The 20,497-nt window shown below is 53.5% G+C and overlaps 2 protein-coding genes across 3 annotated transcripts in view; one reads left to right on the top strand and one right to left on the bottom strand.

Annotated features, from left to right (window-relative positions):
- Positions 1–20,497, bottom strand: part of CDH23 (cadherin related 23) — a 128,426-nt gene that overhangs the window by 14,535 nt on the left and 93,394 nt on the right. The window contains exons 23-40 of one of the 2 annotated variants that reach the window (XM_052676613.1): positions 19,788–19,933; positions 19,343–19,562; positions 19,033–19,185; positions 18,424–18,537; positions 17,805–17,953; positions 16,586–16,646; positions 16,358–16,506; positions 14,919–15,054; positions 14,440–14,828; positions 14,251–14,352; positions 13,574–13,576; positions 12,887–13,036; positions 12,497–12,625; positions 12,289–12,417; positions 11,465–11,692; positions 2,323–2,544; positions 2,109–2,228; positions 99–279 (exon numbers count right to left, since the gene is read on the bottom strand). In XM_052676613.1, the coding sequence (XP_052532573.1) occupies positions 99–279; positions 2,109–2,228; positions 2,323–2,544; positions 11,465–11,692; positions 12,289–12,417; positions 12,497–12,625; positions 12,887–13,036; positions 13,574–13,576; positions 14,251–14,352; positions 14,440–14,828; positions 14,919–15,054; positions 16,358–16,506; positions 16,586–16,646; positions 17,805–17,953; positions 18,424–18,537; positions 19,033–19,185; positions 19,343–19,562; positions 19,788–19,933 (2,781 nt within the window). Of the gene's footprint in view, positions 1–98; positions 280–2,108; positions 2,229–2,322; positions 2,545–11,464; positions 11,693–12,288; positions 12,418–12,496; positions 12,626–12,886; positions 13,411–13,573; positions 13,577–14,250; positions 14,353–14,439; positions 14,829–14,918; positions 15,055–16,357; positions 16,507–16,585; positions 16,647–17,804; positions 17,954–18,423; positions 18,538–19,032; positions 19,186–19,342; positions 19,563–19,787; positions 19,934–20,497 lie in introns of those variants that run through there. The other variant, XM_052676612.1, reaches the window with a different exon arrangement.
- On the top strand, positions 3,786–9,762 carry VSIR (V-set immunoregulatory receptor). The gene is made up of 7 exons (XM_052676616.1): positions 3,786–3,927; positions 6,759–7,214; positions 7,839–7,886; positions 8,124–8,231; positions 8,626–8,653; positions 9,285–9,472; positions 9,581–9,762. Exons 1-7 carry the CDS (start codon positions 3,861–3,863, stop codon positions 9,616–9,618), a joined length of 933 nt encoding a protein of 310 aa, XP_052532576.1. The 5' UTR covers positions 3,786–3,860; the 3' UTR covers positions 9,619–9,762.

Below are 20,497 nucleotides of genomic sequence, written 5' to 3'. Positions count from 1 at the left end.
CATCCCACGTTCCCCTGTAGAGCAGGGCAAGAGGGATGGGGCCGTACCACTGCCTCTAGCACAAAATTTAGGAGCTAGCACCCCACGTCCCTGCTCACCCAGAGGGTCCCCAGCGATGATGCTGTACTCCACCTGCCCACCGGGCCCCGAGTCCCCATCGTGGGCCAGGAAGGTCCAGATGCGGGGGCCAGGCTGTCCCTCTGTCACATCAAAGGGGCCTTCGTAGGGCCGTGGGAAGGTGGGACAGTTGTCATTTATGTCATTGAGATTCACCAGCACCTGCAGGAGAGGGAAGAGGGTGAGAGGGCTGGGAGAGGGGACTGACCCTGTGCCCACTGGTGGATGGGGCTACTGGTGGAAAACTCCACATTCACACCCTGACAATTCCAAGTTGGATTGAAAACATGAGAGAAACATGCTTGTCCACAAAAGAAATGAGTTCACAGAGAGCTGTTCTCTGCAGGCAGCTGCTCTCTGGTGCGCTGAAAGGCTTTCTCACTCCTTTTCCTCCTGGACAATCAAGGGCTTCACCTCTCATGATGAGCAAATAAGAAAAAATTTGCAGATTGCATGCTTATTCAAACACAAAACAACACCAACGCAGTTGGCTTACCATCCCTTTCCATGACACATTTAGCTGGCTGGACATCAGTGAGCCTACAGTCTCAAAAAAGCATCAACAGTTTCGGGACATAGTAGAGCATAGCTGAGCTTGGGTCTTTCAGGCATTTGGCCTTTTAACTGAGTCACCATCCACAAAACTTGTTTATATATCTGTATTTCATTATATCACAGAGAGAGTTAAGCCCTTCTGGGCACTTGCATGGCAGAGAACGCCTGTCTGAGGAGAGAGTCTCTGGTGGCTGGTGAAAGGTTGAGCTTATGGAGCACTAGAAGAGGCTCCTCCTTCTAGCTGGCCATATGGGTTTTATGGATGGCTATGAAGAAGATGCTAAACAGGAGATGCTTTTTGATCTCCTGGATTGAGGGTCATAAGGTTTGTCAGATGGACATTTGGTACTGGCTAAATCTAGTCCTTGAGGACTATATCTGAGTGCCTGCTCCGTTTCCTAGCAGCAGAGAAAACAAATACTGGCATGCCTTATCAGGGAGATGGATTTCCCATCACTTGTGATCCAAAATAATCACTAAATCTTCTTCTAAAAGCTCTGCTTTCAAAAATGTACTGGCAGAGCTATGTGGGCGGCATGCGGAGGATGCTTCCTCTCCTGTCTAGCCCTGGTCCTTGTTGCTGATAGAGCTTCCAAATTCATGTCTCACTGTGGTCAAGGGAAAGCTCTGCCTTTGCCTGCAGCACTCCAAGAGCTGCTGCCTCCCCTGTCCTGCCCTGCAGGCTCCAAAATCACTTTGGACATGGACAACACCATACAAAAATCAAAATCACATTTTGATTTCATCCACAGAAGTAATCAATGTGTTCAATTTGTGCAAAACATGTGCTTTGGAACTGCTAGCCTACCCTCCCTTCCCCGAGCAGAGCCTGACTGATCTTGGAGCAGAACACAAAGTTTAGGACATTGCAAAAAAAAAGGAATGAAATGCTCTCAGTAACCTCCCTACACGGAATGAAACAGGAATTTGGAAAGCAGATGAATAATGGTGGCTGAGCCCAACCTTGAGCACTCTGTTTTGCAACCCCAAGGCGAAACAGCAACTGGGCCAACTGGGAAGAGTGTCTGGTGAGCACTAGGAAGGAGATGTGAAACCACCCGTGAGAGGATATAATGCTACAGTGGGGTGGAAAGTACCACGATAGTAGCAGGATGGCAAAGTCTTTGGCTACAGCAAAGGAGAACAAGCCCAAATGCGGCAGACACAGAAATGAAGGAAAAGAGCTGCTTACCTTTGGAAGGCCTCAGGTAGGCAGGGATCTCCAGCAAGAGATGCCCTCACTTCCACTGCCACCCCTTAAATGAGGTCTGGGAAGGGGTGGATCATGACTCCACCCCTTCTGGTCAATTAGGTGCACTGCTGGATTGGCCCTGCCTTCCCCAGGTGCTCAATCACTGTTTCAGGCCATGATTTAGCATTTATGCTATGGAGGAGAACTCCTGGACCCCAAAGACACTACAGTGTCGCAATCCTACCGTGGTGGTTGATGTCAGCCGGCGCGAGGCGATGGGGCACTGGTCAGTGGCAGTGACCACCAAGGTGTAGCGCCCGTGGCTGATCTCGTAGTCCAGCTCCTTCAGGGTGCGGATCTGTCCCTGCAAGGCAAGGGGACAGCGGCTGGGAGTGAAGGTCACAGGAGGAGGGTATGGCTGAGCTGCGGACAGCATCCTAGATAGCATCCTGACTGACCGTGGTGCTGTTGATGTGGAAAGTGCCCAAGATGTTGCCTTCAGTGATAGCATATGTCACCGTGCCATTGGGCCCTTCGTCCCGGTCCAGGGCCTGCACGGTGACGAGTGTGGCATTGAGAGTGGCAGGGCCCTCATCCAACGTCACCTCGTACAGCTGCTGCTGGAACACTGGAGCATTGTCATTCTCGTCCAGGATGGTGACGAACACCGTGGTGGTGGCCTGTGGTACATGGGGACAGCATGTTAAGGCCCGTGGTGAGCAAAGCTTGACCTGCCTGGGTCATTGAGCAATGTGCGGTTAGCCCTGCCGAGAGCTGCAAGCAGGATGCATGAAGCATTGCCCTAAACCAAAGTGATGTGGGGCTGTAGGAACACCTCCAGCACAAGGCAACATTTAGTAGTGGTTAGGAATTAGGTACAGAGTTAAAGCATGCATATATTAAATCTCAACCTTGTTTCAAGCACAACACATCTCAGTAACATCTCAGTTTCTCCTGCTTTTTCCCATTGCTGCTAACTCCAGGCAGAAGCCCGTGGCAGAGAAAAAGCCAGACACTGAACCCCACTGTGCCTTGCTGCCTGTGAGTAGGTCTTAGCAGGTTCCCACTGTGACACTGGGGACACCTTGGTAACGATTACTAAGATGGAAAATACGCAGAACTGCTTCTGCTATGGCTTAGAGGAAGAACAAAAATGAGCATTTCAGACAACCCATGTTCTCTGGTCATGTCACCCATGGACACACAGCTGGGAGTAGGGAGGTGACAAGAGTATGCCACCATGCCTAATGGCTCAGATGGTGGTAGGACACCTCCAGCAGAGTCTTGGGATGGATGAGAAATTTTTTTGGAAGGGGATGAGGAGCAAATGAGATGTTTCTGGGCAGCAGGATGGCTGGGGTCTGCCCTACCAATGCCAACTGCTCCACTTGTCCTGTTGGGGTGGGACGTGGGACACTGATTCCAGGACAGAGGTTTGCACACAAGATCTGCCCATACTGCAGCCAGCCTGGCTGCAACTCCCTCTGAGGTCACGACTGTCACAAAAAAACCCTCCAAACACCTTCACCCAATGATAATTTCTTCTCTACCAGACAAGGGTTACATTTCTGATAAAAGCTTTGTGGAAGCATCTACTGTGAAGCCACAACCGCATCACACCCTCCTCACCAAGATGCTTGAAGCAATGTGGTGCTCAGGATGTTCACAAGTGATGCTCTGGAGAGGATGTGCTATGGGGTATGGCATCTCCCTGAGTTGCCCTTTTTTCCCCCCTCCTGCTCATCCCTTCTACAGCACCAGCCTGGTCAAGCCGTTGGCTACCTGCCCACCCCTCTCACGGCAGAGAAACGAACTCCAAGCGAGGTGTGCGTTCTGCTGAAGTGAATCGGGCAGGACTGGGCACCGCTCTGTGCCCCATCTGGCCTCCTGGGGGTGCTCGCACTTCTTCTCTCCCCGGCTAGAACGAAATTTCCTGCGTGCACGGCTCAGGCGGGCGCGGCGGGGCTGCGCTGCGCTGCTCCGGGGCTGTGCGGCGATGGAGGACCCCCGAGGAGCGCCGCTGAAGCTGCTGCTGGGGCTGCTCTCCTTCCTCGCCTCCCACGGTAAGCCACGCTCCTTCTCCTCTTCTCCAGCACCGCGGGCTGCCCTACCGGGGTGAGGGACTGGGGGGTTCTTAACTTCCTCGGGATTTTGGGGCAGAGGGGATAAGCATTGCCTCCAGACGCGGAGTTTCAGGCGATGGGAAAACGGGGCCATGGGGCAGTGGCTGTTGTAAACCTTTGCTCGCCAGCTGTTTGTTTTTCATCCTTCTTCCTTTACTGTGATGGGACGCGTGCAGCACGAAGGCAGCCCCCCGCCGGCACCCTGAGCTCAGCCGGGCCGGGAAGCCCGCTGTCCGCAATGCACGCAGGCAGTGTGTTGGAGCTGCTCTCTGCACAGATGCTCCGCTCTACTGTAATCACCGTGCAGCATTTGTGCATGCACGCAAGTGATGTGCCAAGTGGCTCCGTACTGGGCTCACCTTCTCCTTCTATCTCAGAACAACACACGTTTCTGCTGGCACATCCCCAGAAAGAAATGGTGCCCAGCTGCAAAGGCTGGCTGCTGCCTGCAGAGGTGTGCTTAAAAACAAGGGAGAAGGCACATTTGTTTTTTGCACCCCAGCCACAGCTTTCCTGCATCTGGGGTGTGCTATGGGCAATACTGAAAGGACACATCTGGGGCTGGGGAAGGAGCTCCGGCAGGGTTGTGCACGCAGAGGTTTGTCTGCTCTTGGTGCTTCTTTCTGCCCTCTTTATACAACCTTGGATGCTCAGTGTTAGCCCAGTGCCAAAAGAATGGAACTTCTTGCAACAGCATGCCCGCCAAAACTTTCCACAGCCCAGCTAATGTTAGCTGGGCTGGATTGAGAAGTGGAGCTCTTGGAGACATCCAGCTCCTACACAGTTTTAGGATGGTAGCGCCATGGATGATGCCTCGGATCAGCCCCTCTCCTCCATGGGGAAGGCAGAATCCCAATTTCCAAACTCATAACCCAAGCAGAAACCTGGTGCTGTGGCCCCGTCCCTGGTCTGGGGCTGAGCTGTGACCTGCAGCAGCTGGGGGCAAGCAAGGAAGCTGGTGGTTTGCCACGTGCCACCACTGCAGTTTTGCTTTGAGTTTTTCTGGGAAAGAAAACAAAAGGGCAAAGCCACACAGGTTTGCATTGGCAGCAGGTCAAAGCAGCTCCCTGATGCTGTCCCTGGGATGGACACCACATATCAGGGACTGCCCCCCAGCTCCCATGTACTAGAGCCATTTGGCTCCATGGGAGATAAGGGCCAAGAACACTGCTTTTTTTCCTGCATCCTCTTTCTTTCTTTCCTTATTCCTCCTTGCTGCAAAGACTTGTGCCAAGGTAGGTGCAGCCCTATGCTCAGCCGAGAGCTCCAAAGCACAATGACAGCATGATGACAACAGCCTCGTGGCATGGCTGCATGAGACTACTTGGTACAAATGCTCTCACTTAACATTTTGCCATGGGGAAGCACTGAGTTTCCATCCCAGTTGCTCCCAGCATCCCTGGACCGCTTTTGCTGGGCATGGACCTCCAAAGCAACCCAGTGCCTAGATACTCCCTTTGCCACCAGGGCAAAACACAACTAGGGCACAGGCTCCCAAACCAAGCCAGTGGGGATGAGAGGGACGGCCGCTCTTTTTTTTTGGGAAAACAAAGGCTGTGGCAGACACTTCCTCCAATAGAGCCCCAACTTCCCTTCTCCGGGCTCCTGGGGCCGTGTTGTGAATGGGGCACTTCCCGTGGTGCAGGTAGCATGGCCTCCTTGGAGGTGCCTTTGTGCCGATGGCAGGCTGTGGGGCTCGCTGTGGGGCACATGGCTTAAGTGGGGTAGGAGCAGCACATGGAGCATTTTCACTTTCGCTCTCTCAGCAAGGTGATGGTAGAAGCCCTGCATTGTGGAAGGTGCTCAGTTGGGATGGAGGTGATGGGAGCTCTGTCTCAGCTGGAGGGTGACCTGTGGGACACTTGGCACACCCGTGGCTTCTTGCAGCCTGCTCAATATAGCAAGTGAAAAAACCTCGAAGCAAAACGGCACAGAGTGATGGAACAACAGGATGTTATTGAGATGCAAGAGCATGCTGTCCTAATGCCCTCTTCTCTAAACATCCCTGAGAACCTCAAAAAAAAACCAAAACCCAAGGTGCAATTCTCCAGCCCCTCACGTGCCCCTGGCTGAGCAGAGGAGGAATTTCTGTGAGCAGTTTTGGTTTCAGGCTCCTTGCAGCAGCCAGTTCCCCTTCTGCTCTGCAGCACTGAAAAACAAGCAGGGTGGGACCCTCTCCCCGCCTCTTCTCAGGGGCATGGCCTCCTCCTATGTCTTTTCTCTCTCTCTCTTTTTTTTTTTTTTTTTGTTTTCTTCTCCTTATTTTTTCTCCTACTATTTTTTTTTTCTTTTCCCCCTATTAACCAGCTGTCGACACAAGCTATGGGGAAACAGGAGCAGCAGAGTGCGATGCAACCAGACCAAGATACTCGTATTTCCTCATTTGCCAGCCATTTCCCCTCCCCCGCTTCCCCTCCGGCTCCCTTTGTACCCTTTGCAGGGCTCCACTGCCCCTTAGCCCAGACCTCCACCTGCTGCCCCACAGTGTGCTCCCCACCTGAGCTGTGCCCCACAACCTTCAGGCCACCTGCTGCTGTTACAGGATGCTCAGTGCTTACTTTCAAGTATGCTTGGAGCTACAGAAGAAGGGCAGGTTCTGTTTCCCATCTCCCCCCTTTTTAGGATATTCAGCATCTTCCCAAGCCTCAAATTTCGTATCACAGGAGAGAAGGACTCCTGGCCATCACCATGCCATAGCAGATGCCCACACTCGGGTCCCTGTGGGTGATGCCCCTTGCATCCTCACGGTGACCCTGTTCTCCTGCTGGCAGGAGGGACAGCAGCATTCCTGGTGACGGCCCCATACACGCTCTGCATCTGCCCTGAGGGCCAGAACGTCACCCTGAGCTGCCAAGTGAGTGGACCACTCACCGACCACCACGACCTGATCTTCAAAACCTGGTACTTCAGCAACAACGGTGACCAGAGCTGCTCTGAGAAGCGACACATTCGCAACCTGACTGAGAAGGAGCTGCGCCACGATTCCGGCCGGCACCACGGCACCTCTGCCAACAGCACTGCGAGGTTCCCCCATGGATCACCAGGTGGTCACCGTGGTGTGGAGTTTGTCCCTGACCATCATGGGGCTTTCCACATTGTGGTGATGAACCTGACAATGCAGGACAGCGGGAATTACTGCTGCTATGCCATGGAGACACGGCGGGAGCACGGGAAGGTCCATACCCTGCATGTAGCTCACGGCTTCGTAGAGCTCCAGATCCAGAGGGGTGAGCAGGGATGCAGAGGCATGGGATGCCCCAGGTGGCGTGCACTGGGGTATGGGGGCTGGAGAGCAGCAGATGTCAAAGGGTTGAAGGAGGAATGGGGAGCATAGAAACAACCCAATTGGAAAAAAAAAGGAAAAATATATCAGCGGAAGCAGGAAGACACAATTAGAAGTGTGTTACATAGTTTCAGTGATCTTCTTTGACCTTTTGCAGGAGAAAAGGAAAACAAATCCTAGTATAAGAGGCTGCGGGGCCAGGCAAAGGAGCTGCTGGCGCTGTTCTGGCTCTGGTCTGGCTTTCGGGAAGGGCTGGCTCCTGGCGTGGGGATGGATCCCATGATGCCACTGCTTTGAAGGAGTGGTGATGCAGTGGCACAGGCTGCCCAGGGAGGTGGGGGAGTGACTGTCCTGGAGGTGTTGCAGAGCCATGAAGATATGGCACTGAGGGATGTGGATGATGGACAGGTGGGGGTGGGCTGAATGAGCTGAGAAGGCTTTTCCAACCTGAATGATTCTGTGATTCCATTTATCTGATTTTCTCAAGCTCATTGGGCAAAGGGAAGCTGGTAGATGCTACTTGAAGTAGCTCCCGAGGTCTTATGTAGTTTGGTCTTCTCCTTCGTAGGCAGAGGAGCACTTCAGAACTGCACCTTTCACACTGCTACCAGCAAAGGTAAACGAAGAAAGAGAACACCTCTTCCCTATGTAGTGCATGCTCTCCCAGCTCACATGCTGTCTGAGGGCTGGGTGCTCGCTCCAGGCATGCAGCAACCCAGGTACACCCATCCTGCAGCCCTCAGAGCTGGTGCAGCTGTGCAGTCACTCTGTCTGCCCCTCTTGCTGGTTGATAAATCCATTTTGCTAAAACTGGTGTGAGATCCAACCTTACTCTGGTGCTCTGCTATTGCAGATATCACAGCCGCTGCGCTGGCAACGGGCGCCTGCATCGTGGGCATCCTCTGCCTGCCCCTCATCTTGCTCTTGATTTACAAGCAGCGGCAAGCGGTCAGCCACAGACGTACGTACATCTGGGTGCTCCCCATCCAGGGACCAGGGGGACCCATTCTGGGACACCATGGGGCATGTAGTTTTGCTCACTAAGCCACTGGGCAGTGAAAGGGCTCCAATGGAAGCCCTTGGAGAAGTGGCTTTTGCAGCAGCAGTGGAGCAATGCCAGCATGAGGACAGGAACCATGCTTTCAACATCCATCCTCAGCCATGATGAAACGAGCACAGCCAACCCACAATATTGCAAAATACACACCCACAGAAGGGTGTGCAGGGGGGAGGCAAAGTCCCAGAGCTAGGGGTGGGGGGGGGGGTTGCTGGAACAGTTGAGCAGGGGGCTGCCACAGGATGGGTATGATGCTGGGTGCAGGCAGGTGATGCTGATGCTGTTTTGCCTTTGGCAGGTGCTCACGAGCTGGTCCGAATGGAGAGGTAAGCATGTGCTTTCCCATATCCCCAGCACCCCAAAAACCACCCTGTCCTGCTCAGCCTCCCATTGGGGTGCAGCTGAGGTCAAACCCATTCTGTCATTTCCTGTGCCCTGAGCCACCAGTGTGAAACAGGACCCTGAAATACAAATGCAGATCACCTGTGGCAGAATGCTGCCAAAGCAGTGTAACCTCAGCTCCCTTCCAGATTTACAAAAAGGACATCTTTCAGAGAAGGGAATAGATGAGAATGAAACTTTTCAGCAAAAGTAGGATCTTCGTGGCTCCATCATCCCACACAGCCAGGTGCTTCCACAAAGAACCACAGCCCCCTAGCCAGAGCATCAGAGCTGGCTGTCAGCCCTAAGGCAGGGCTGGAGGGATTTTAGTCATGCAATGCTCGCACAGGGAGCCATCAGCTGCACCCTGCCAAGCCTTGCAGGAGGGCAATAAAATGAGTGTCTGTATCCTCTGGCCCCTCTCCGCACAACTGTGCCTCTGTGCTCCGCGCCCTCCCCGCACAGAGCATCCTCAGTTCAAAGAGATGCACGTTGTCAGTGCCGAAAGCAACGTGCTGGAAGGCTTTGCAATAAGGAGACCCTGTAGCATCCCTCATTCCCTCTCTTCTCCTGCAGCAGTGCCCAGGGCATTGAGAATCCTGTCTTCGAGGCGCTCCCTGTGAGCAGTGCTGAGCAGCGGCCCCGACCCCAGCTCTCCTACCTGGGTGGACGGCAGCTCTCTGAGTCTGGCCGGCACCTGCTGTCCGAGCCCAGCACCCCGCTGTCCCCACCAGGCCCTGGGGAGTGCTTCTTTCCCACTCTGGGTGAGTATCCTCACATCTACTCTGTTTGCGGCTGCTGTGGGAACGCATGGATGACTGCCCTGCTGAATGCTTGGTGCACTAACACCTGCTGCCTGCCCCCTTTTCCAGACCCTGTTCCTGATTCACCAAATTCCTTAAAAGCCTGAAGAGCCCCATGGCCAATGCAACGGAGGAGGGCACTGTGTTGTGGCTGTGCAGGAGGGGATGCGGCCAGAGCGGGCAGCAGCTCCCACCCAACCACCCCCAGCAGGAAAATTAAAAATAAATAGAATAAAGACCTCCACACCTTCCTCTCCCCAGTGCCTGGACAGCAGCTGCTGGTTTTCCCTCACATTACAAGGAGGAACACTGAAGAGAGGACAATGGAAAGAGCCTGATCTCAGTTGTCATTATGCACCAGACAATAGAAAAGGGGAGGATGCCAATACAACCAAACAACAGCAAAGTGCCTTAAAAAAATCAAGTCAAGCCCAGGAGTCTTGCCCGTTTCTCCTGTCCCAGTGATCTCTCTTGCTCAGGCTTTGGGTTTTACTGCCTATTTTTGTGGCAAAGAGCACAGAGAGGGACGATTGTGCGCAGCCTGTATGAGGATGTATGCTATTGACATTTCATTGTGGATCTCACCTTGTGCCTAAATCCCAGAGGATGGAAGGAAGAGCAGCTCTGGGCCCCAGGAGTTGCATCTCCAGCTCCTCCTGCCTGCTTCCCCCAGTACTTAACTTATTGTCAGGGGCTCCACCTGCGTGGTGCTCACCCATCCTGCTCGCTTGGACAGCATATCCTTTCCAGGAGCATATGGTAAAGTATTCGAAGCACCGCGAGACAAAACAGAGGCACTGGCCAACTTTACACGAAGGGTTTCTTTGCAAAACAGGAAGGGGAGAGGCTCACTCCTGCCGCAGCCCTCCTGCCCCACTGCTTGCTGGCACAGCCTGCAGCCAGAGGGCTGCTTGTGCTGTGATTCTGTACTCAGCTTCAGAGCAGTAGGACTCATCTTTCTGTTTGTGCCATTATCAGTGCTGATTAAAATGTAAAAAAAAGGATTTTTTTTTTTTTTTTTTTTAAGCTAGGGAGTTAGATAGGTTGTCTGCAGAGTGCTGGTGGATTTTCTGGCTCTGCATGCAGCTGCACTGGTATCACCTTCACTGCAAAACTGAGCAGTCCTAGGGCACTAAAACAGCTGGAGCCATGCAAGAAAAACCTGTCTATGCACAGTAATTCATAATGCAGAAGGCTGTCCAGCCTCAGTGGCACAAAGCCATCAAGGAAAGGCTGTGCCTTTATGAGGAGGAAGGTTTAACCCATAGTCCGGCTTAAGAAAAAGACACAAAGAGGCGTGCAAGCCACTGGGTGGCTAGAAGTGTGAGGATTTGCAAGCTGTAACCTGTGCTGCTGCTTGCAGCAAGTTTCCTCCAAATGTAGAGCAGGGCTTTGCAGCCGGCATGCTGCCAGAAGATGCGTGAGATGGGGAGAGATAAGGGCGAGGTGGAGGCAGGGCGAGATGGCAGCGAGGTCATGCTGTGCTGGGAGCAATGTACACTTGCATATGGGTGTTCGTTCCTGCATCATGCTGGGTTCAGCATCCTGAGACAATTCTCTGTTTTGGTGTGAGCCGGTGGGCAGGACAACCCCTGCTTGCCCATGGGGATGCTTGGAGTTTTCAGCTGAGATATGAAAGAGCTCAGAACTTCTGCTTAAACCACTTCAGAGCAGAGTTGGGGGTATGAAACACAGCGCATGAGACACAATCGAGGGCATGTGCTGAAAGCAGTGATGAGGCGGCACCTCTGAAAACACCTCAAAGCAACCAGAAAGGGTCCAAGGCATCACATGTGCCAAGGATGGACTCCAAAGCACAACCTGAAGCAACACGCTAACGTATGGCCAAACCGTCAAAGCATCACCACAGAACTTCGCATCCACCCCCTCCTGTATCCATCCCCATGCAGCATCCCGGTGCTCAGCCCCCAGACCCGCACCCCAGCGGCTCACCGACAGTGAGGGGTTGCCCTCGTCCTCCACAGTGACCAGCAGGCAGTAGGAGCTCTGCCGCTCACGGTCTGGTGGGGAGGGCCGTGTAGCGATCTCGCCGGTGACTCGGTCCATGCGGAAGGTGAGATCCTCGTTCCCGCGGGTAATGTAGTAGGACAGGACGCTGTTGAGGCCGGCATCCCGGTCGGTGGCGCGCACCTGGACCACTGCTGTGCCCCCACCGACGTTCTGCAGGTGTACACACAAAGAGGCACGATACGACATAGAAAAGACATCATTCATGATATTGGTAACATCATTCTAATATAAAGTGGGATTTCCCAGGCACTGTGCTGCTCTAGGCTCCAAACTTCATCCCGGCACCCAGCAAAGCAGAGGCTGTACACCTCGGCCAGCGTGTTGGGATGAAGCCCTTGAGTTTCCAGCCATGCATTTGGCACTATCTGGGCTCTTTAAGTGTAAAACCTGAAGGTGGAGGCTGTGTAATGCACTCAGAGCTCAGCTAATTATTGCTAGATGGACCCATTACAGGGGAAATCAAAAGAGAAATTCTGTTCTTCGACCAGCTTCAACCATGCATTACAGAGATAAGGAAATCCTAACAGGGCAATAATGTTAATGCGAAACTATTCATCACGAGCAGCACTCCCACGCATCCGAGTGTCACTGACTATCACTTATATTTCATTTTTCACCCTCAAATGGAGAACCCATGGCCCAGGAATTAAACCTGCAGGAAATAAGTTGTCTTTTTTTCATGCCTGGTTGTGTTTTATTGCTTAATTATCCAGCTCCCTCAGAGCCACCTCACCTCGGGTGCTCACCTCACTCACGCTCACATTGTAGCCAAAGGGACTATCGATGACGGGCGGGTTGTCGTTGACGTCAAGGATGGTGACCCGCAGGGTGTGCTCTTTCCTCCGGGGGGGCACGCCACCATCCGAAGCTTGGATCTGTGGTGGTAGGCAATTTTTCTCCAAAATGCCATTTCTAAGCACAAAGGGCAGGGGAGCATGGCAGGGCTCGGCTCACCCGCAGGGTGTAGTGATCGAGCAGCTCCCGGTCCAGCGGCCGAGCCACGAGCACCTCTCCATAGGTGTTGTTAGTGGTGCGGATCTCAAACGCCTGCCCCACATTCCCTGCTGTCAGTGAGAATGTCACCTGGAAGCGGCCAGCAGACAGAGGAAAATCATCAGCAGCTGATGTGACTCGGAGATCCCCTACTGGAGTAAACCCAGCAGCACCTTGGGATGTCTCAGAGCATCTTCAAAGGCGTAGTGTGGTGTGTGTCAGGGGTATTCAGCCACCCCGAAGCAAACTCCCCCGGCCTCACCCACAGCCTTCATGCAATGCTTGGCATGAAGGGGACACAGGGCAGGGGAAGGGGCTGGAGTGGTGCTGGGGGAGGATGCACTGTCTCACCTGCCCATTGCTGCCTGCGTCAGGGTCACGAGCCAGGACCACAGCCACCCTCCTGCCCACCGCGCTGTCCTCTGGAACGCTGACGGATGAATCGGAGGTGATATCGAACTGTGGGCTGTTGTCATTCTCATCCAGGACCGTGATGGTCACCTGTGGGCATGGCAGAATTGAGACCCCCCGGTAAGACCCCCAGAAAGCCCTCAGTCCTTGCACCTCCATCCCCCAAAAGTGCCAGCAAAACATTTGGGGTCTTGTCCCCATGGGGTACATGGGGGAATGCACACAGATACTGCAGGCTAGAGGTGTGGGTTCACCCTTGGCAGCAGAGCAGGAGAAACCCAGAGAGATCATGCTTTCGAGCTTGCTGGATTTTCCATCCTGGAGGCGACAAGGGAGTGGGCTACTTTAGCCACCATTAATTGGAGGAAATGCTCTCATCGCCTTTTGCAATTGAAGATCTGCATGAGTGGGAGAGGAAGAGCAGTTCTGTTCCCGGGACTCTATTTATGGCTTCCTTCGGCCACAGGTGTGGCGAGGCTGAATGGAGCTGCTGTGGTTGTTGGTGAATCAGATTCAGGGAGAGCCTGGTGAATTCTGCAGCTGCTCCTCTGCAGATGCCACCTGCAGCTTGGTGCTTGGGACAGGTCCTGCCACCGACAGTGATGGTGGTGTGGCACATGTGCTTACCTTCTGTGGGAGGAGAAGCAGAGAAAACAACAAAAAAACAAGTTAGTAGGATATGGAGCATCCCAGCCCACCAGGGCAGGGTCTCCCCTCGCCACCTCTTTCCTCCAGCACTGCCTTCAGAGGCAGCAGGTGCCCCAAGATATGGGGTCTTGGAATGCAGAGCATGCCTCCAGCTCTGAAACTCCTGTGGGGCCCACCTGGCCCAAACCAGCACACTTTTATCCCTGCCCACAGAGCCACCCTCTGCGGCAGGGAGATGCAAATCACCCCACTCAGCTGCCCCTGAAACTGCCAAATATAACGCTGCCCTTCAGCACTGCAAAGTATTTCAAGCTCCCCCAGCCAAGTTTTACCTACCTGAGAACCGGTGTATTTTGGTAAGTGATCTGTAAAGTCTACAGGACTGTGTTTTAATGTCTTTTGTTTTGTTTTCTTTTGTTTTGTTTTATGTGTTATGAGAAGTCTGATCCTGTGACACACAGAAGCTAAAACTCAGCTGTCTGTGCTTATGCAAATGCAGGATTTCCCCCATATCTGGGTTTTTAGAACCTGTTTTTTGGGCTGGAAATGGGTCTGCCAGACCCAGCAGATCTTGCACAAAAAGAGCCAACATGATTACAGCATTATGAAAAACCTGTGTGATAACCTGGCCAAGGGAGGGGAGAGGAGCCACTCACCACCGTGGAGTCCACCTTTGGCCCTCCGTCATCGGCCACCACCGTCAAGGTGTAGAAATCTCCCTTCTCCCGATCCACTTGGCCTTTCACCGTGATCACCCCCTGCCAATGGCCAAGAGTCATGTCCTCCCAGCAGCCCCAAGGCACTGGGGACAGCCCAGCCCAAAGGACAGCACCGCGCCTGCTTACAGTGATGCCGTTGATTTTGAAGAGAGAGAGTGCCTGGGCGTTGGTGTTGGGATCAAACTTGTAGGTGATCTGGTTGAGGTTGTCGATGGAGCGGGCCTGGACACGGAGCACCTCGGATCCCAGCGGGATGTTCTCCATGATGACAGCCTCATAGCTGCTGTTGGAGAATTGCACAGCCTCATCCAGCTCATTCAGCAGGCTGACGTACACGCTGCAGAAGCCCTGGTTGTTGGGTGGAGCCTGGTCTGTGGCTGAGACGTTCATCAGGTAGCTCGTCTTGGTCTCATAGTCCAGGTAGTCGATGGTGGTGATGAGACCTGTGCTCTCATCAATCTCAAACTTCCCTTCGGCGCCCGACAGGATTTGGTAGCTGACCAAGCCGCCGTTCCCTGGGGAAGAGCACAACCATGGCACTCAGCATCCCAATGAGGCAGGACACCAAGCCCAGCCCACAGGGCTGCAGCCCAGCCAGACCCTACCTGTGTCCCTGTCCGTGGCCCGCACCACGGCCACTGAGGTGCCAATGCCGGCCGTCTCACGCAGCCCCAGGCGGTTGTACTGCCGCTGGGTGAACACTGGCACCTCGTCGTTCACATCCTCCACGTACACGATCACCTGCAGGCCCCAAGAACATGAGAGAGAACTCAGCCAATGGGAATGGCTGCTGACTGCTGTTTTGATGGCCTGAACCCCCCGAGCTTTCGCAGAGAAATGCAAATGTGGGTCATGAATTGGGAGGAGCACTAAATCCATGTATTCCTTTCCTCCTGTGGTGGAACCCATCCTCTGCAGTCCCAAGAGGATAGCAGCAGCATGGCAGCAGCTAACAGCACTGAAAACTCGTCTCAGATCACAAATATGTTCCCAAGATGTCTCATTGCTGCTAACGCTTGTCATCTGTTTGCATGTACAAGGATGGCCTTGCATGCATGGAGGACCTGGAGCACATCCAGAGAAGGGCAGTGAAGCTGTTAGAGATCCGGAGCATGTGTCTTATGGGGAGCAGCTGAGAGAGCTGGAATGGGTCAGCCTGGAGAAGAGGAGGTGCAGGGGAGACCTCATCCCACTCTAAAGCTCCTGAAAGGAGGTGGTGATGAGGTGGGAGTTGGCTTCTGCTCCCAGGTAACAGTGATAGGATGAGAGGTGACAGCCTCAGGTTGTGCCAGGGGAGGTTCAGGTTGGATATTAGGACACATTTATCCTCCAAAAGAGCACTGATACCTGAGAGGGCTTTTCCAATCTGAATGATTCTAAATGCATTTTCTGGCATTCATCTGCTGCACTGGAGCAGTGTTATGAGGGATCCATCCTTCCCTGGTGACAGGCAGGTACAGCTCAGTCTTAATCCCTCTTTGGAATCCTCAGCCCCAAATCTCACTGCTGGAAACCCTGCAGTGTGGGAGCGCCGATGGCTCCATGTGAACTGTGCAAACCTCACAGCCCGCGGGTCAGGCTGTATTTTCCCACCTTCCCCCAGGGACAGCCTTTCTCCTCCTGCTTTCCTATGGGGGCTGTGGGCACATAACACTCTGCTGGAGCCCCCCAACAGATTGGTAGTTCTAAAAATAAAGGCGATCGGACTGGAGGGATGGGGTGGCAGATCAGGGTTCATGGGAAACCCTCCTGAAGGAAGGAAGTTGCTGTATCACTGCTGAAGATGATTACATTAGTCCTCTCTTAATTAAATAGATGCTTGACTGTGTGGTTTTCAGCATGCAGCCTGAGCGCACCCAAATGTCACAGGAAAAAAAGAAAAAACAAAAAACCCAAAACCTCTTCTTCTCCACCCACAGAGACTTTCCGTCAGCGTTTCCAGGTCTCTTGGGCTTCCTGCACGCCTGCCTCTGCTCAGCGAGGGCTGGAAATTACAGTTGTCTGATGCAGCATCCCTACAAGCTGCCTTATGCCGGGCACGTACCCGCACGGAGCTCCTCATGGGGCCATGCTCTGTGTTGTAGGCTTCCACCTCCAGGACGTGAGAGGAGTTCTGTTCACGGTCCAGGGGCCGCACGCCACGCATCAGCAGCCCACTGCTGGGGTTGATCCGAAAGTTGCTGTGCTCATTCCCTGGGGGTGAGGAAGGCAGAGTGGTCATGCAGGTGTTGCCGGCCTCTGGAGTGGAGTGCCCATGTGAACCTGGCCTTACCCTTAACGATCCTGTACCACACTCTCCCATTCACGCCCTCGTCTGCATCTGTAGCTTTCACCTTCATGAGGAAAGAAAAGCAGAGGTGAAGCTTGCAGATCCTTCCACCCTGCCCAGCTGTCATCTGCGAGGCGAAGCGGGTTACCCTGCCCTCATCATCTCTGCATTACAAGCTGAGAGTCCAAATAGGAGTTTGCTTCTTCCTGAGTGCACTGGGTGGCCTATCCAGCTGAGCAGCTCTGGGCTACTATGCACTGTGCAAGTGACACGGAGCTCCTGGGAAACCTAGCACAACGGTCCCCTCTGGTGTCCCCATGCGACAGTGCAGCTCTCTGCCCAAGGATATGCTTCCCCATAGGGATCCGAGCCACCCCCAGGTGAGTGAAAAAATCCCCGAAGAAATTACCCTAATGAACCTCAAGTCACTAAGTCAAACAGTGTGTGCTTAGCAAATGCCAGAATGAGGGCAGCTTTGGTCATCCTGCTACAGCAAGGGCCTCCTCCTAGGGACAGTTGGGTCCATCAGGGTACCCGGGGTCACGGGTACCACCATGGCCCCAGATGCGTGAGCCTAGGGTGCAGCTCTCAACTTCTGGGCCACACAGCTCTTGTGCCATTTGCTGGCCGTGGTTTCGTCCTGCGTCACACAGCCAGTGAGAGATGCTTCTCTGCTCTGACGCAGTATCTTGCTTTCCACCCTGCTCACCTCCACCTCATAGTTTCCGATCAGCAATTAAAAACATTTAGCTAGTGCCTTTGGAAACCTTTTTTTTTTGCACATTTGACCTGGCTTCTGCCTACCCAAGCCCTCCTACCCTGGGATGGGGAAAACACAAGCAGACCCACAGCTCTCTCAGAACCAACACAGAGGGCGGTGAGTGCACTGGCACCTACTGGCTGTGGGTGCTCCATCTCTGGAGGTGCCCAAGATGATGGATGGAGCCCTGATCTGGTGGGGGCAACCAATCCATGGCAGGAACTGGGGCCAGATGGGCTTTGAGGTCCCTTCCAATTCAATCCTGGAAATCCCTGCCCTCAGTTCCTTCTGGGAGACAACCACCCAAGGGGCCTCACAAGCACAAGTGCTTTTCTCATCTTACGAATAAGCGGAGTGAATTTCTTACTTAAGTCCCATGAGGCTCCCTGTCCTTGCTTTTTTCTCCCTGACACTCTCACCATGCATTCACAGGGAACAGACTGGTGTTGAGAAGTCACGTGCCTGCACGATGCTGCTGGCAGCTGGGATGTCCTCAGGTACACTAGCTTCATAGCTGCTCTGAAGGAAGATGGGCCGGTTATCATTGACATCCAGGACAGTGACATAAACAGTGGCGGTCCCAGTGCGGCGGTTCCCGGTGGGGCCGTTGTCTGTGGGGGAGAAAGCAGTGCTGGGGTTTGGTCATCCCTGGCTCTTCACACAGGGGGGTGGGGGGCTAGAGGTAGGGGGTAAGCATGGGGCAGCATCCCTTCTGCATCAACATGGAACCTGTAGGGCTGTGATCCCAAAATTTCTGAGCAGGCTACTTTTTTTTTCTGCTCAGGAGGGACGTCGAAGCCTTCTGCAGGCAGGCACATCACTCCAAAGCTCTAGGGATGATGGACAAGATGCATTTGGTGCCCTCTGCCTATGCCAGGTGGCTTGGGATGAATTGGCAACCACTGAGCAGAAGCCCAGCAGCATGGAAGCAATGCTGCAGTGCTGGGACAGATTGAGAAAGGAAAGCCCTGGGATGGGACCAGACAAGGGATGAAGTGGCTGTCCACAAAAGCAGCTGTGGGATGCCCAAATCAAACACAAGCAGCTCAAAGCTTTCACAGAAACAGGGAGGAGCTCTCACCGATGGCCTCCAGGATCAGTGCATACGATGCCACCGTCTCCCTGTCCAGGCTCACGACTGTCCTGACCACCCCATCCCTGAAGCCGACGCTGAATTTGCCATCCTGGTTCCCACCTGCAGCAAAGGACAGGGACCAGAATGTTGTTGTCACCAGTGCAGTTTCATGGGTGAAAATCAACAGAGACCAGATGCAGCCCCTGGATATGTGGTGCTGCGGGAGGCCCTGAGATAAATTATGCAGATGCTGCATCTCGTGAGTTTAATGACAGGGTGTATTTAGGGCTAAGGGTTCCTGAATTCCAGCCCAGCGGGAGCCAAGAGGGGAGCTAGAGCAGGGCCGTGCAGCAGAGGGCGATACCACACAAGTTTTGGGATCGGCAGCACTGACGATGAGCACTGGCGAGACTCAAACAATCTTTCTCTCATCATGTTGGCATTGTGTCCCAAAAGCTGTACCTTTCCCAGAATGTGTACCTGCTCCCTATGCTGATGGCCAGAATGGAAAGCATCCTTGGAAAAGACACCCAGATCCCCCTACAAGGCAGTCTGGAAAAACATCGTCAGCATGGAAAGCTCCCCAGCTGAGTGAGATAGGGTCAGCAGCTGTACCTGTGATGAAGTAGCTGAGCTCAGCATTCAGTCCCACGTCGGCATCTGTGCAGTTGAGTCGGACCACTTTGAAGTCCCTGGCCACATTCTCAGGCAATGACACGTTGTAGATGGCTGGGAAGAAGGTGGGGCTCTCATCGTTCACATCCAGCACTGCAAGAGGGAATGGAGATGAGTGCCCTCAGGGCTGCCCTCCTTCTGCTGCCCATCTCCCCAGAATACCCCTGGCTGTTCTGAGGACCCTGTAGAATCCCTTGCTGCCTATGGAAATTCAGACATCTGGGGACTGGAGAGGACCTGATGTGCCCACCTTTAACAGTGAGGGTGCTGGTGGAGCTCTTGGAGGGCGTGCCAGCATCGCTGGCCACCACACGCAGGTAGTACTCAGCGATCCTCTCCCGGTCCAGCACGGTAGTGGAGATGATGAGCCCGCTGGTGCTGTTGATGAGGAAGTCCATACGGGGCATCCCCACCTGCATGCGATACGTCACCCACCCGTTGGGGCCCTCATCCAGATCGATGGCCAGCACCTGATGTGGATAGGATGGAGGGAGGGGTAAGCACAGTGACTCCAATCATCTCCTGAGTGACAAAACCCCAAGCTCTGTTCCCAGAAACCTCAGGTTGAAACAACAGAGCTTCAAGTTATTCTCCTTGCGGGTACCATGCTGTGTAAAGACAACACAGGTTCCCATGGACATCTCCATTCATAGTGGAAATGATGACATTCTCCAACACTGGTGGGATGAGCTCACCTGGAAAACAGAGGTGCCAGCAGGAAGACCCTCAGATATCTCAGCGACGAAGGGCAAGTTTTGGAAAGTGGGATCATTGTCATTCAGATCCAGCAGGTTGACAAACACTGTGGCACTGCTCGTGGCTCGCAGGGGTGGCCGCCCACCTGCAGGAATAGGATGGGGGCCAAGGTTAATGCCTACAGCCCCTTGGGAGAATGCATTGTCCCCAAGCAGAGAAAACTCTCCCTGGAAGCATGCAGGGTCTGGCCGTACACGTGGCTGATGACAGTAGCAGCATACATCTGTCCTTATACCTTTCCTTATGCCAGCTTGGATGGGATGTTACAGCACAAACTCAGGAAGGGGCAGAATTAAGGCTAAATGTGCTTCCAGGACACCAGCTGGACAGCGGGGAATTTATCCTAATTAACCTTTTTTCTTTTCCTGAAAATGACTCTGTAAAATACTGTTCTCAGAAAATTCAAAAAAAAAACCAACACCCCAAAACATAATCAGGTGACCAGCTCTATCTCCCTTACCTGCTCAGCTGGCTTCCCTAGCTACTGATGGCGGCCTACAGCCATGACATCTTGCCAGCCCTACAAGCTCCACAGCCTCAGCTTTAAAAGCATCCCTAAACTACAATAGACCTATGAAGCCTAAGCATACATTGCATACAGGCAGCAGTGTTGCTGTCCTCTTCCAGCCTCTGGAAGAGGAAGCTCATG

This window comes from Tympanuchus pallidicinctus, unplaced genomic scaffold (assembly GCF_026119805.1).
Source record: "Tympanuchus pallidicinctus isolate F22 unplaced genomic scaffold, pur_lepc_1.0 scaffold16, whole genome shotgun sequence".
NCBI lineage: Eukaryota > Metazoa > Chordata > Aves > Galliformes > Phasianidae > Tympanuchus > Tympanuchus pallidicinctus.
This window is presented reverse-complemented; position numbering and strand designations above follow the sequence as displayed.

Bases quoted from the DNA above. Each gene is read 5' to 3' on its own strand.
- VSIR (XM_052676616.1), top strand. From the start codon at position 3,861: ATGGAGGACCCCCGAGGAGCGCCGCTGAAGCTGCTGCTGGGGCTGCTC. The intron at 7,215-7,838 runs GTGAGCAGGGAT...TCTCCTTCGTAG, and splicing joins AGAGCTCCAGATCCAGAGGG to GCAGAGGAGCACTTCAGAAC. The intron at 8,654-9,284 runs GTAAGCATGTGC...CTTCTCCTGCAG, and splicing joins GAGCTGGTCCGAATGGAGAG to CAGTGCCCAGGGCATTGAGA.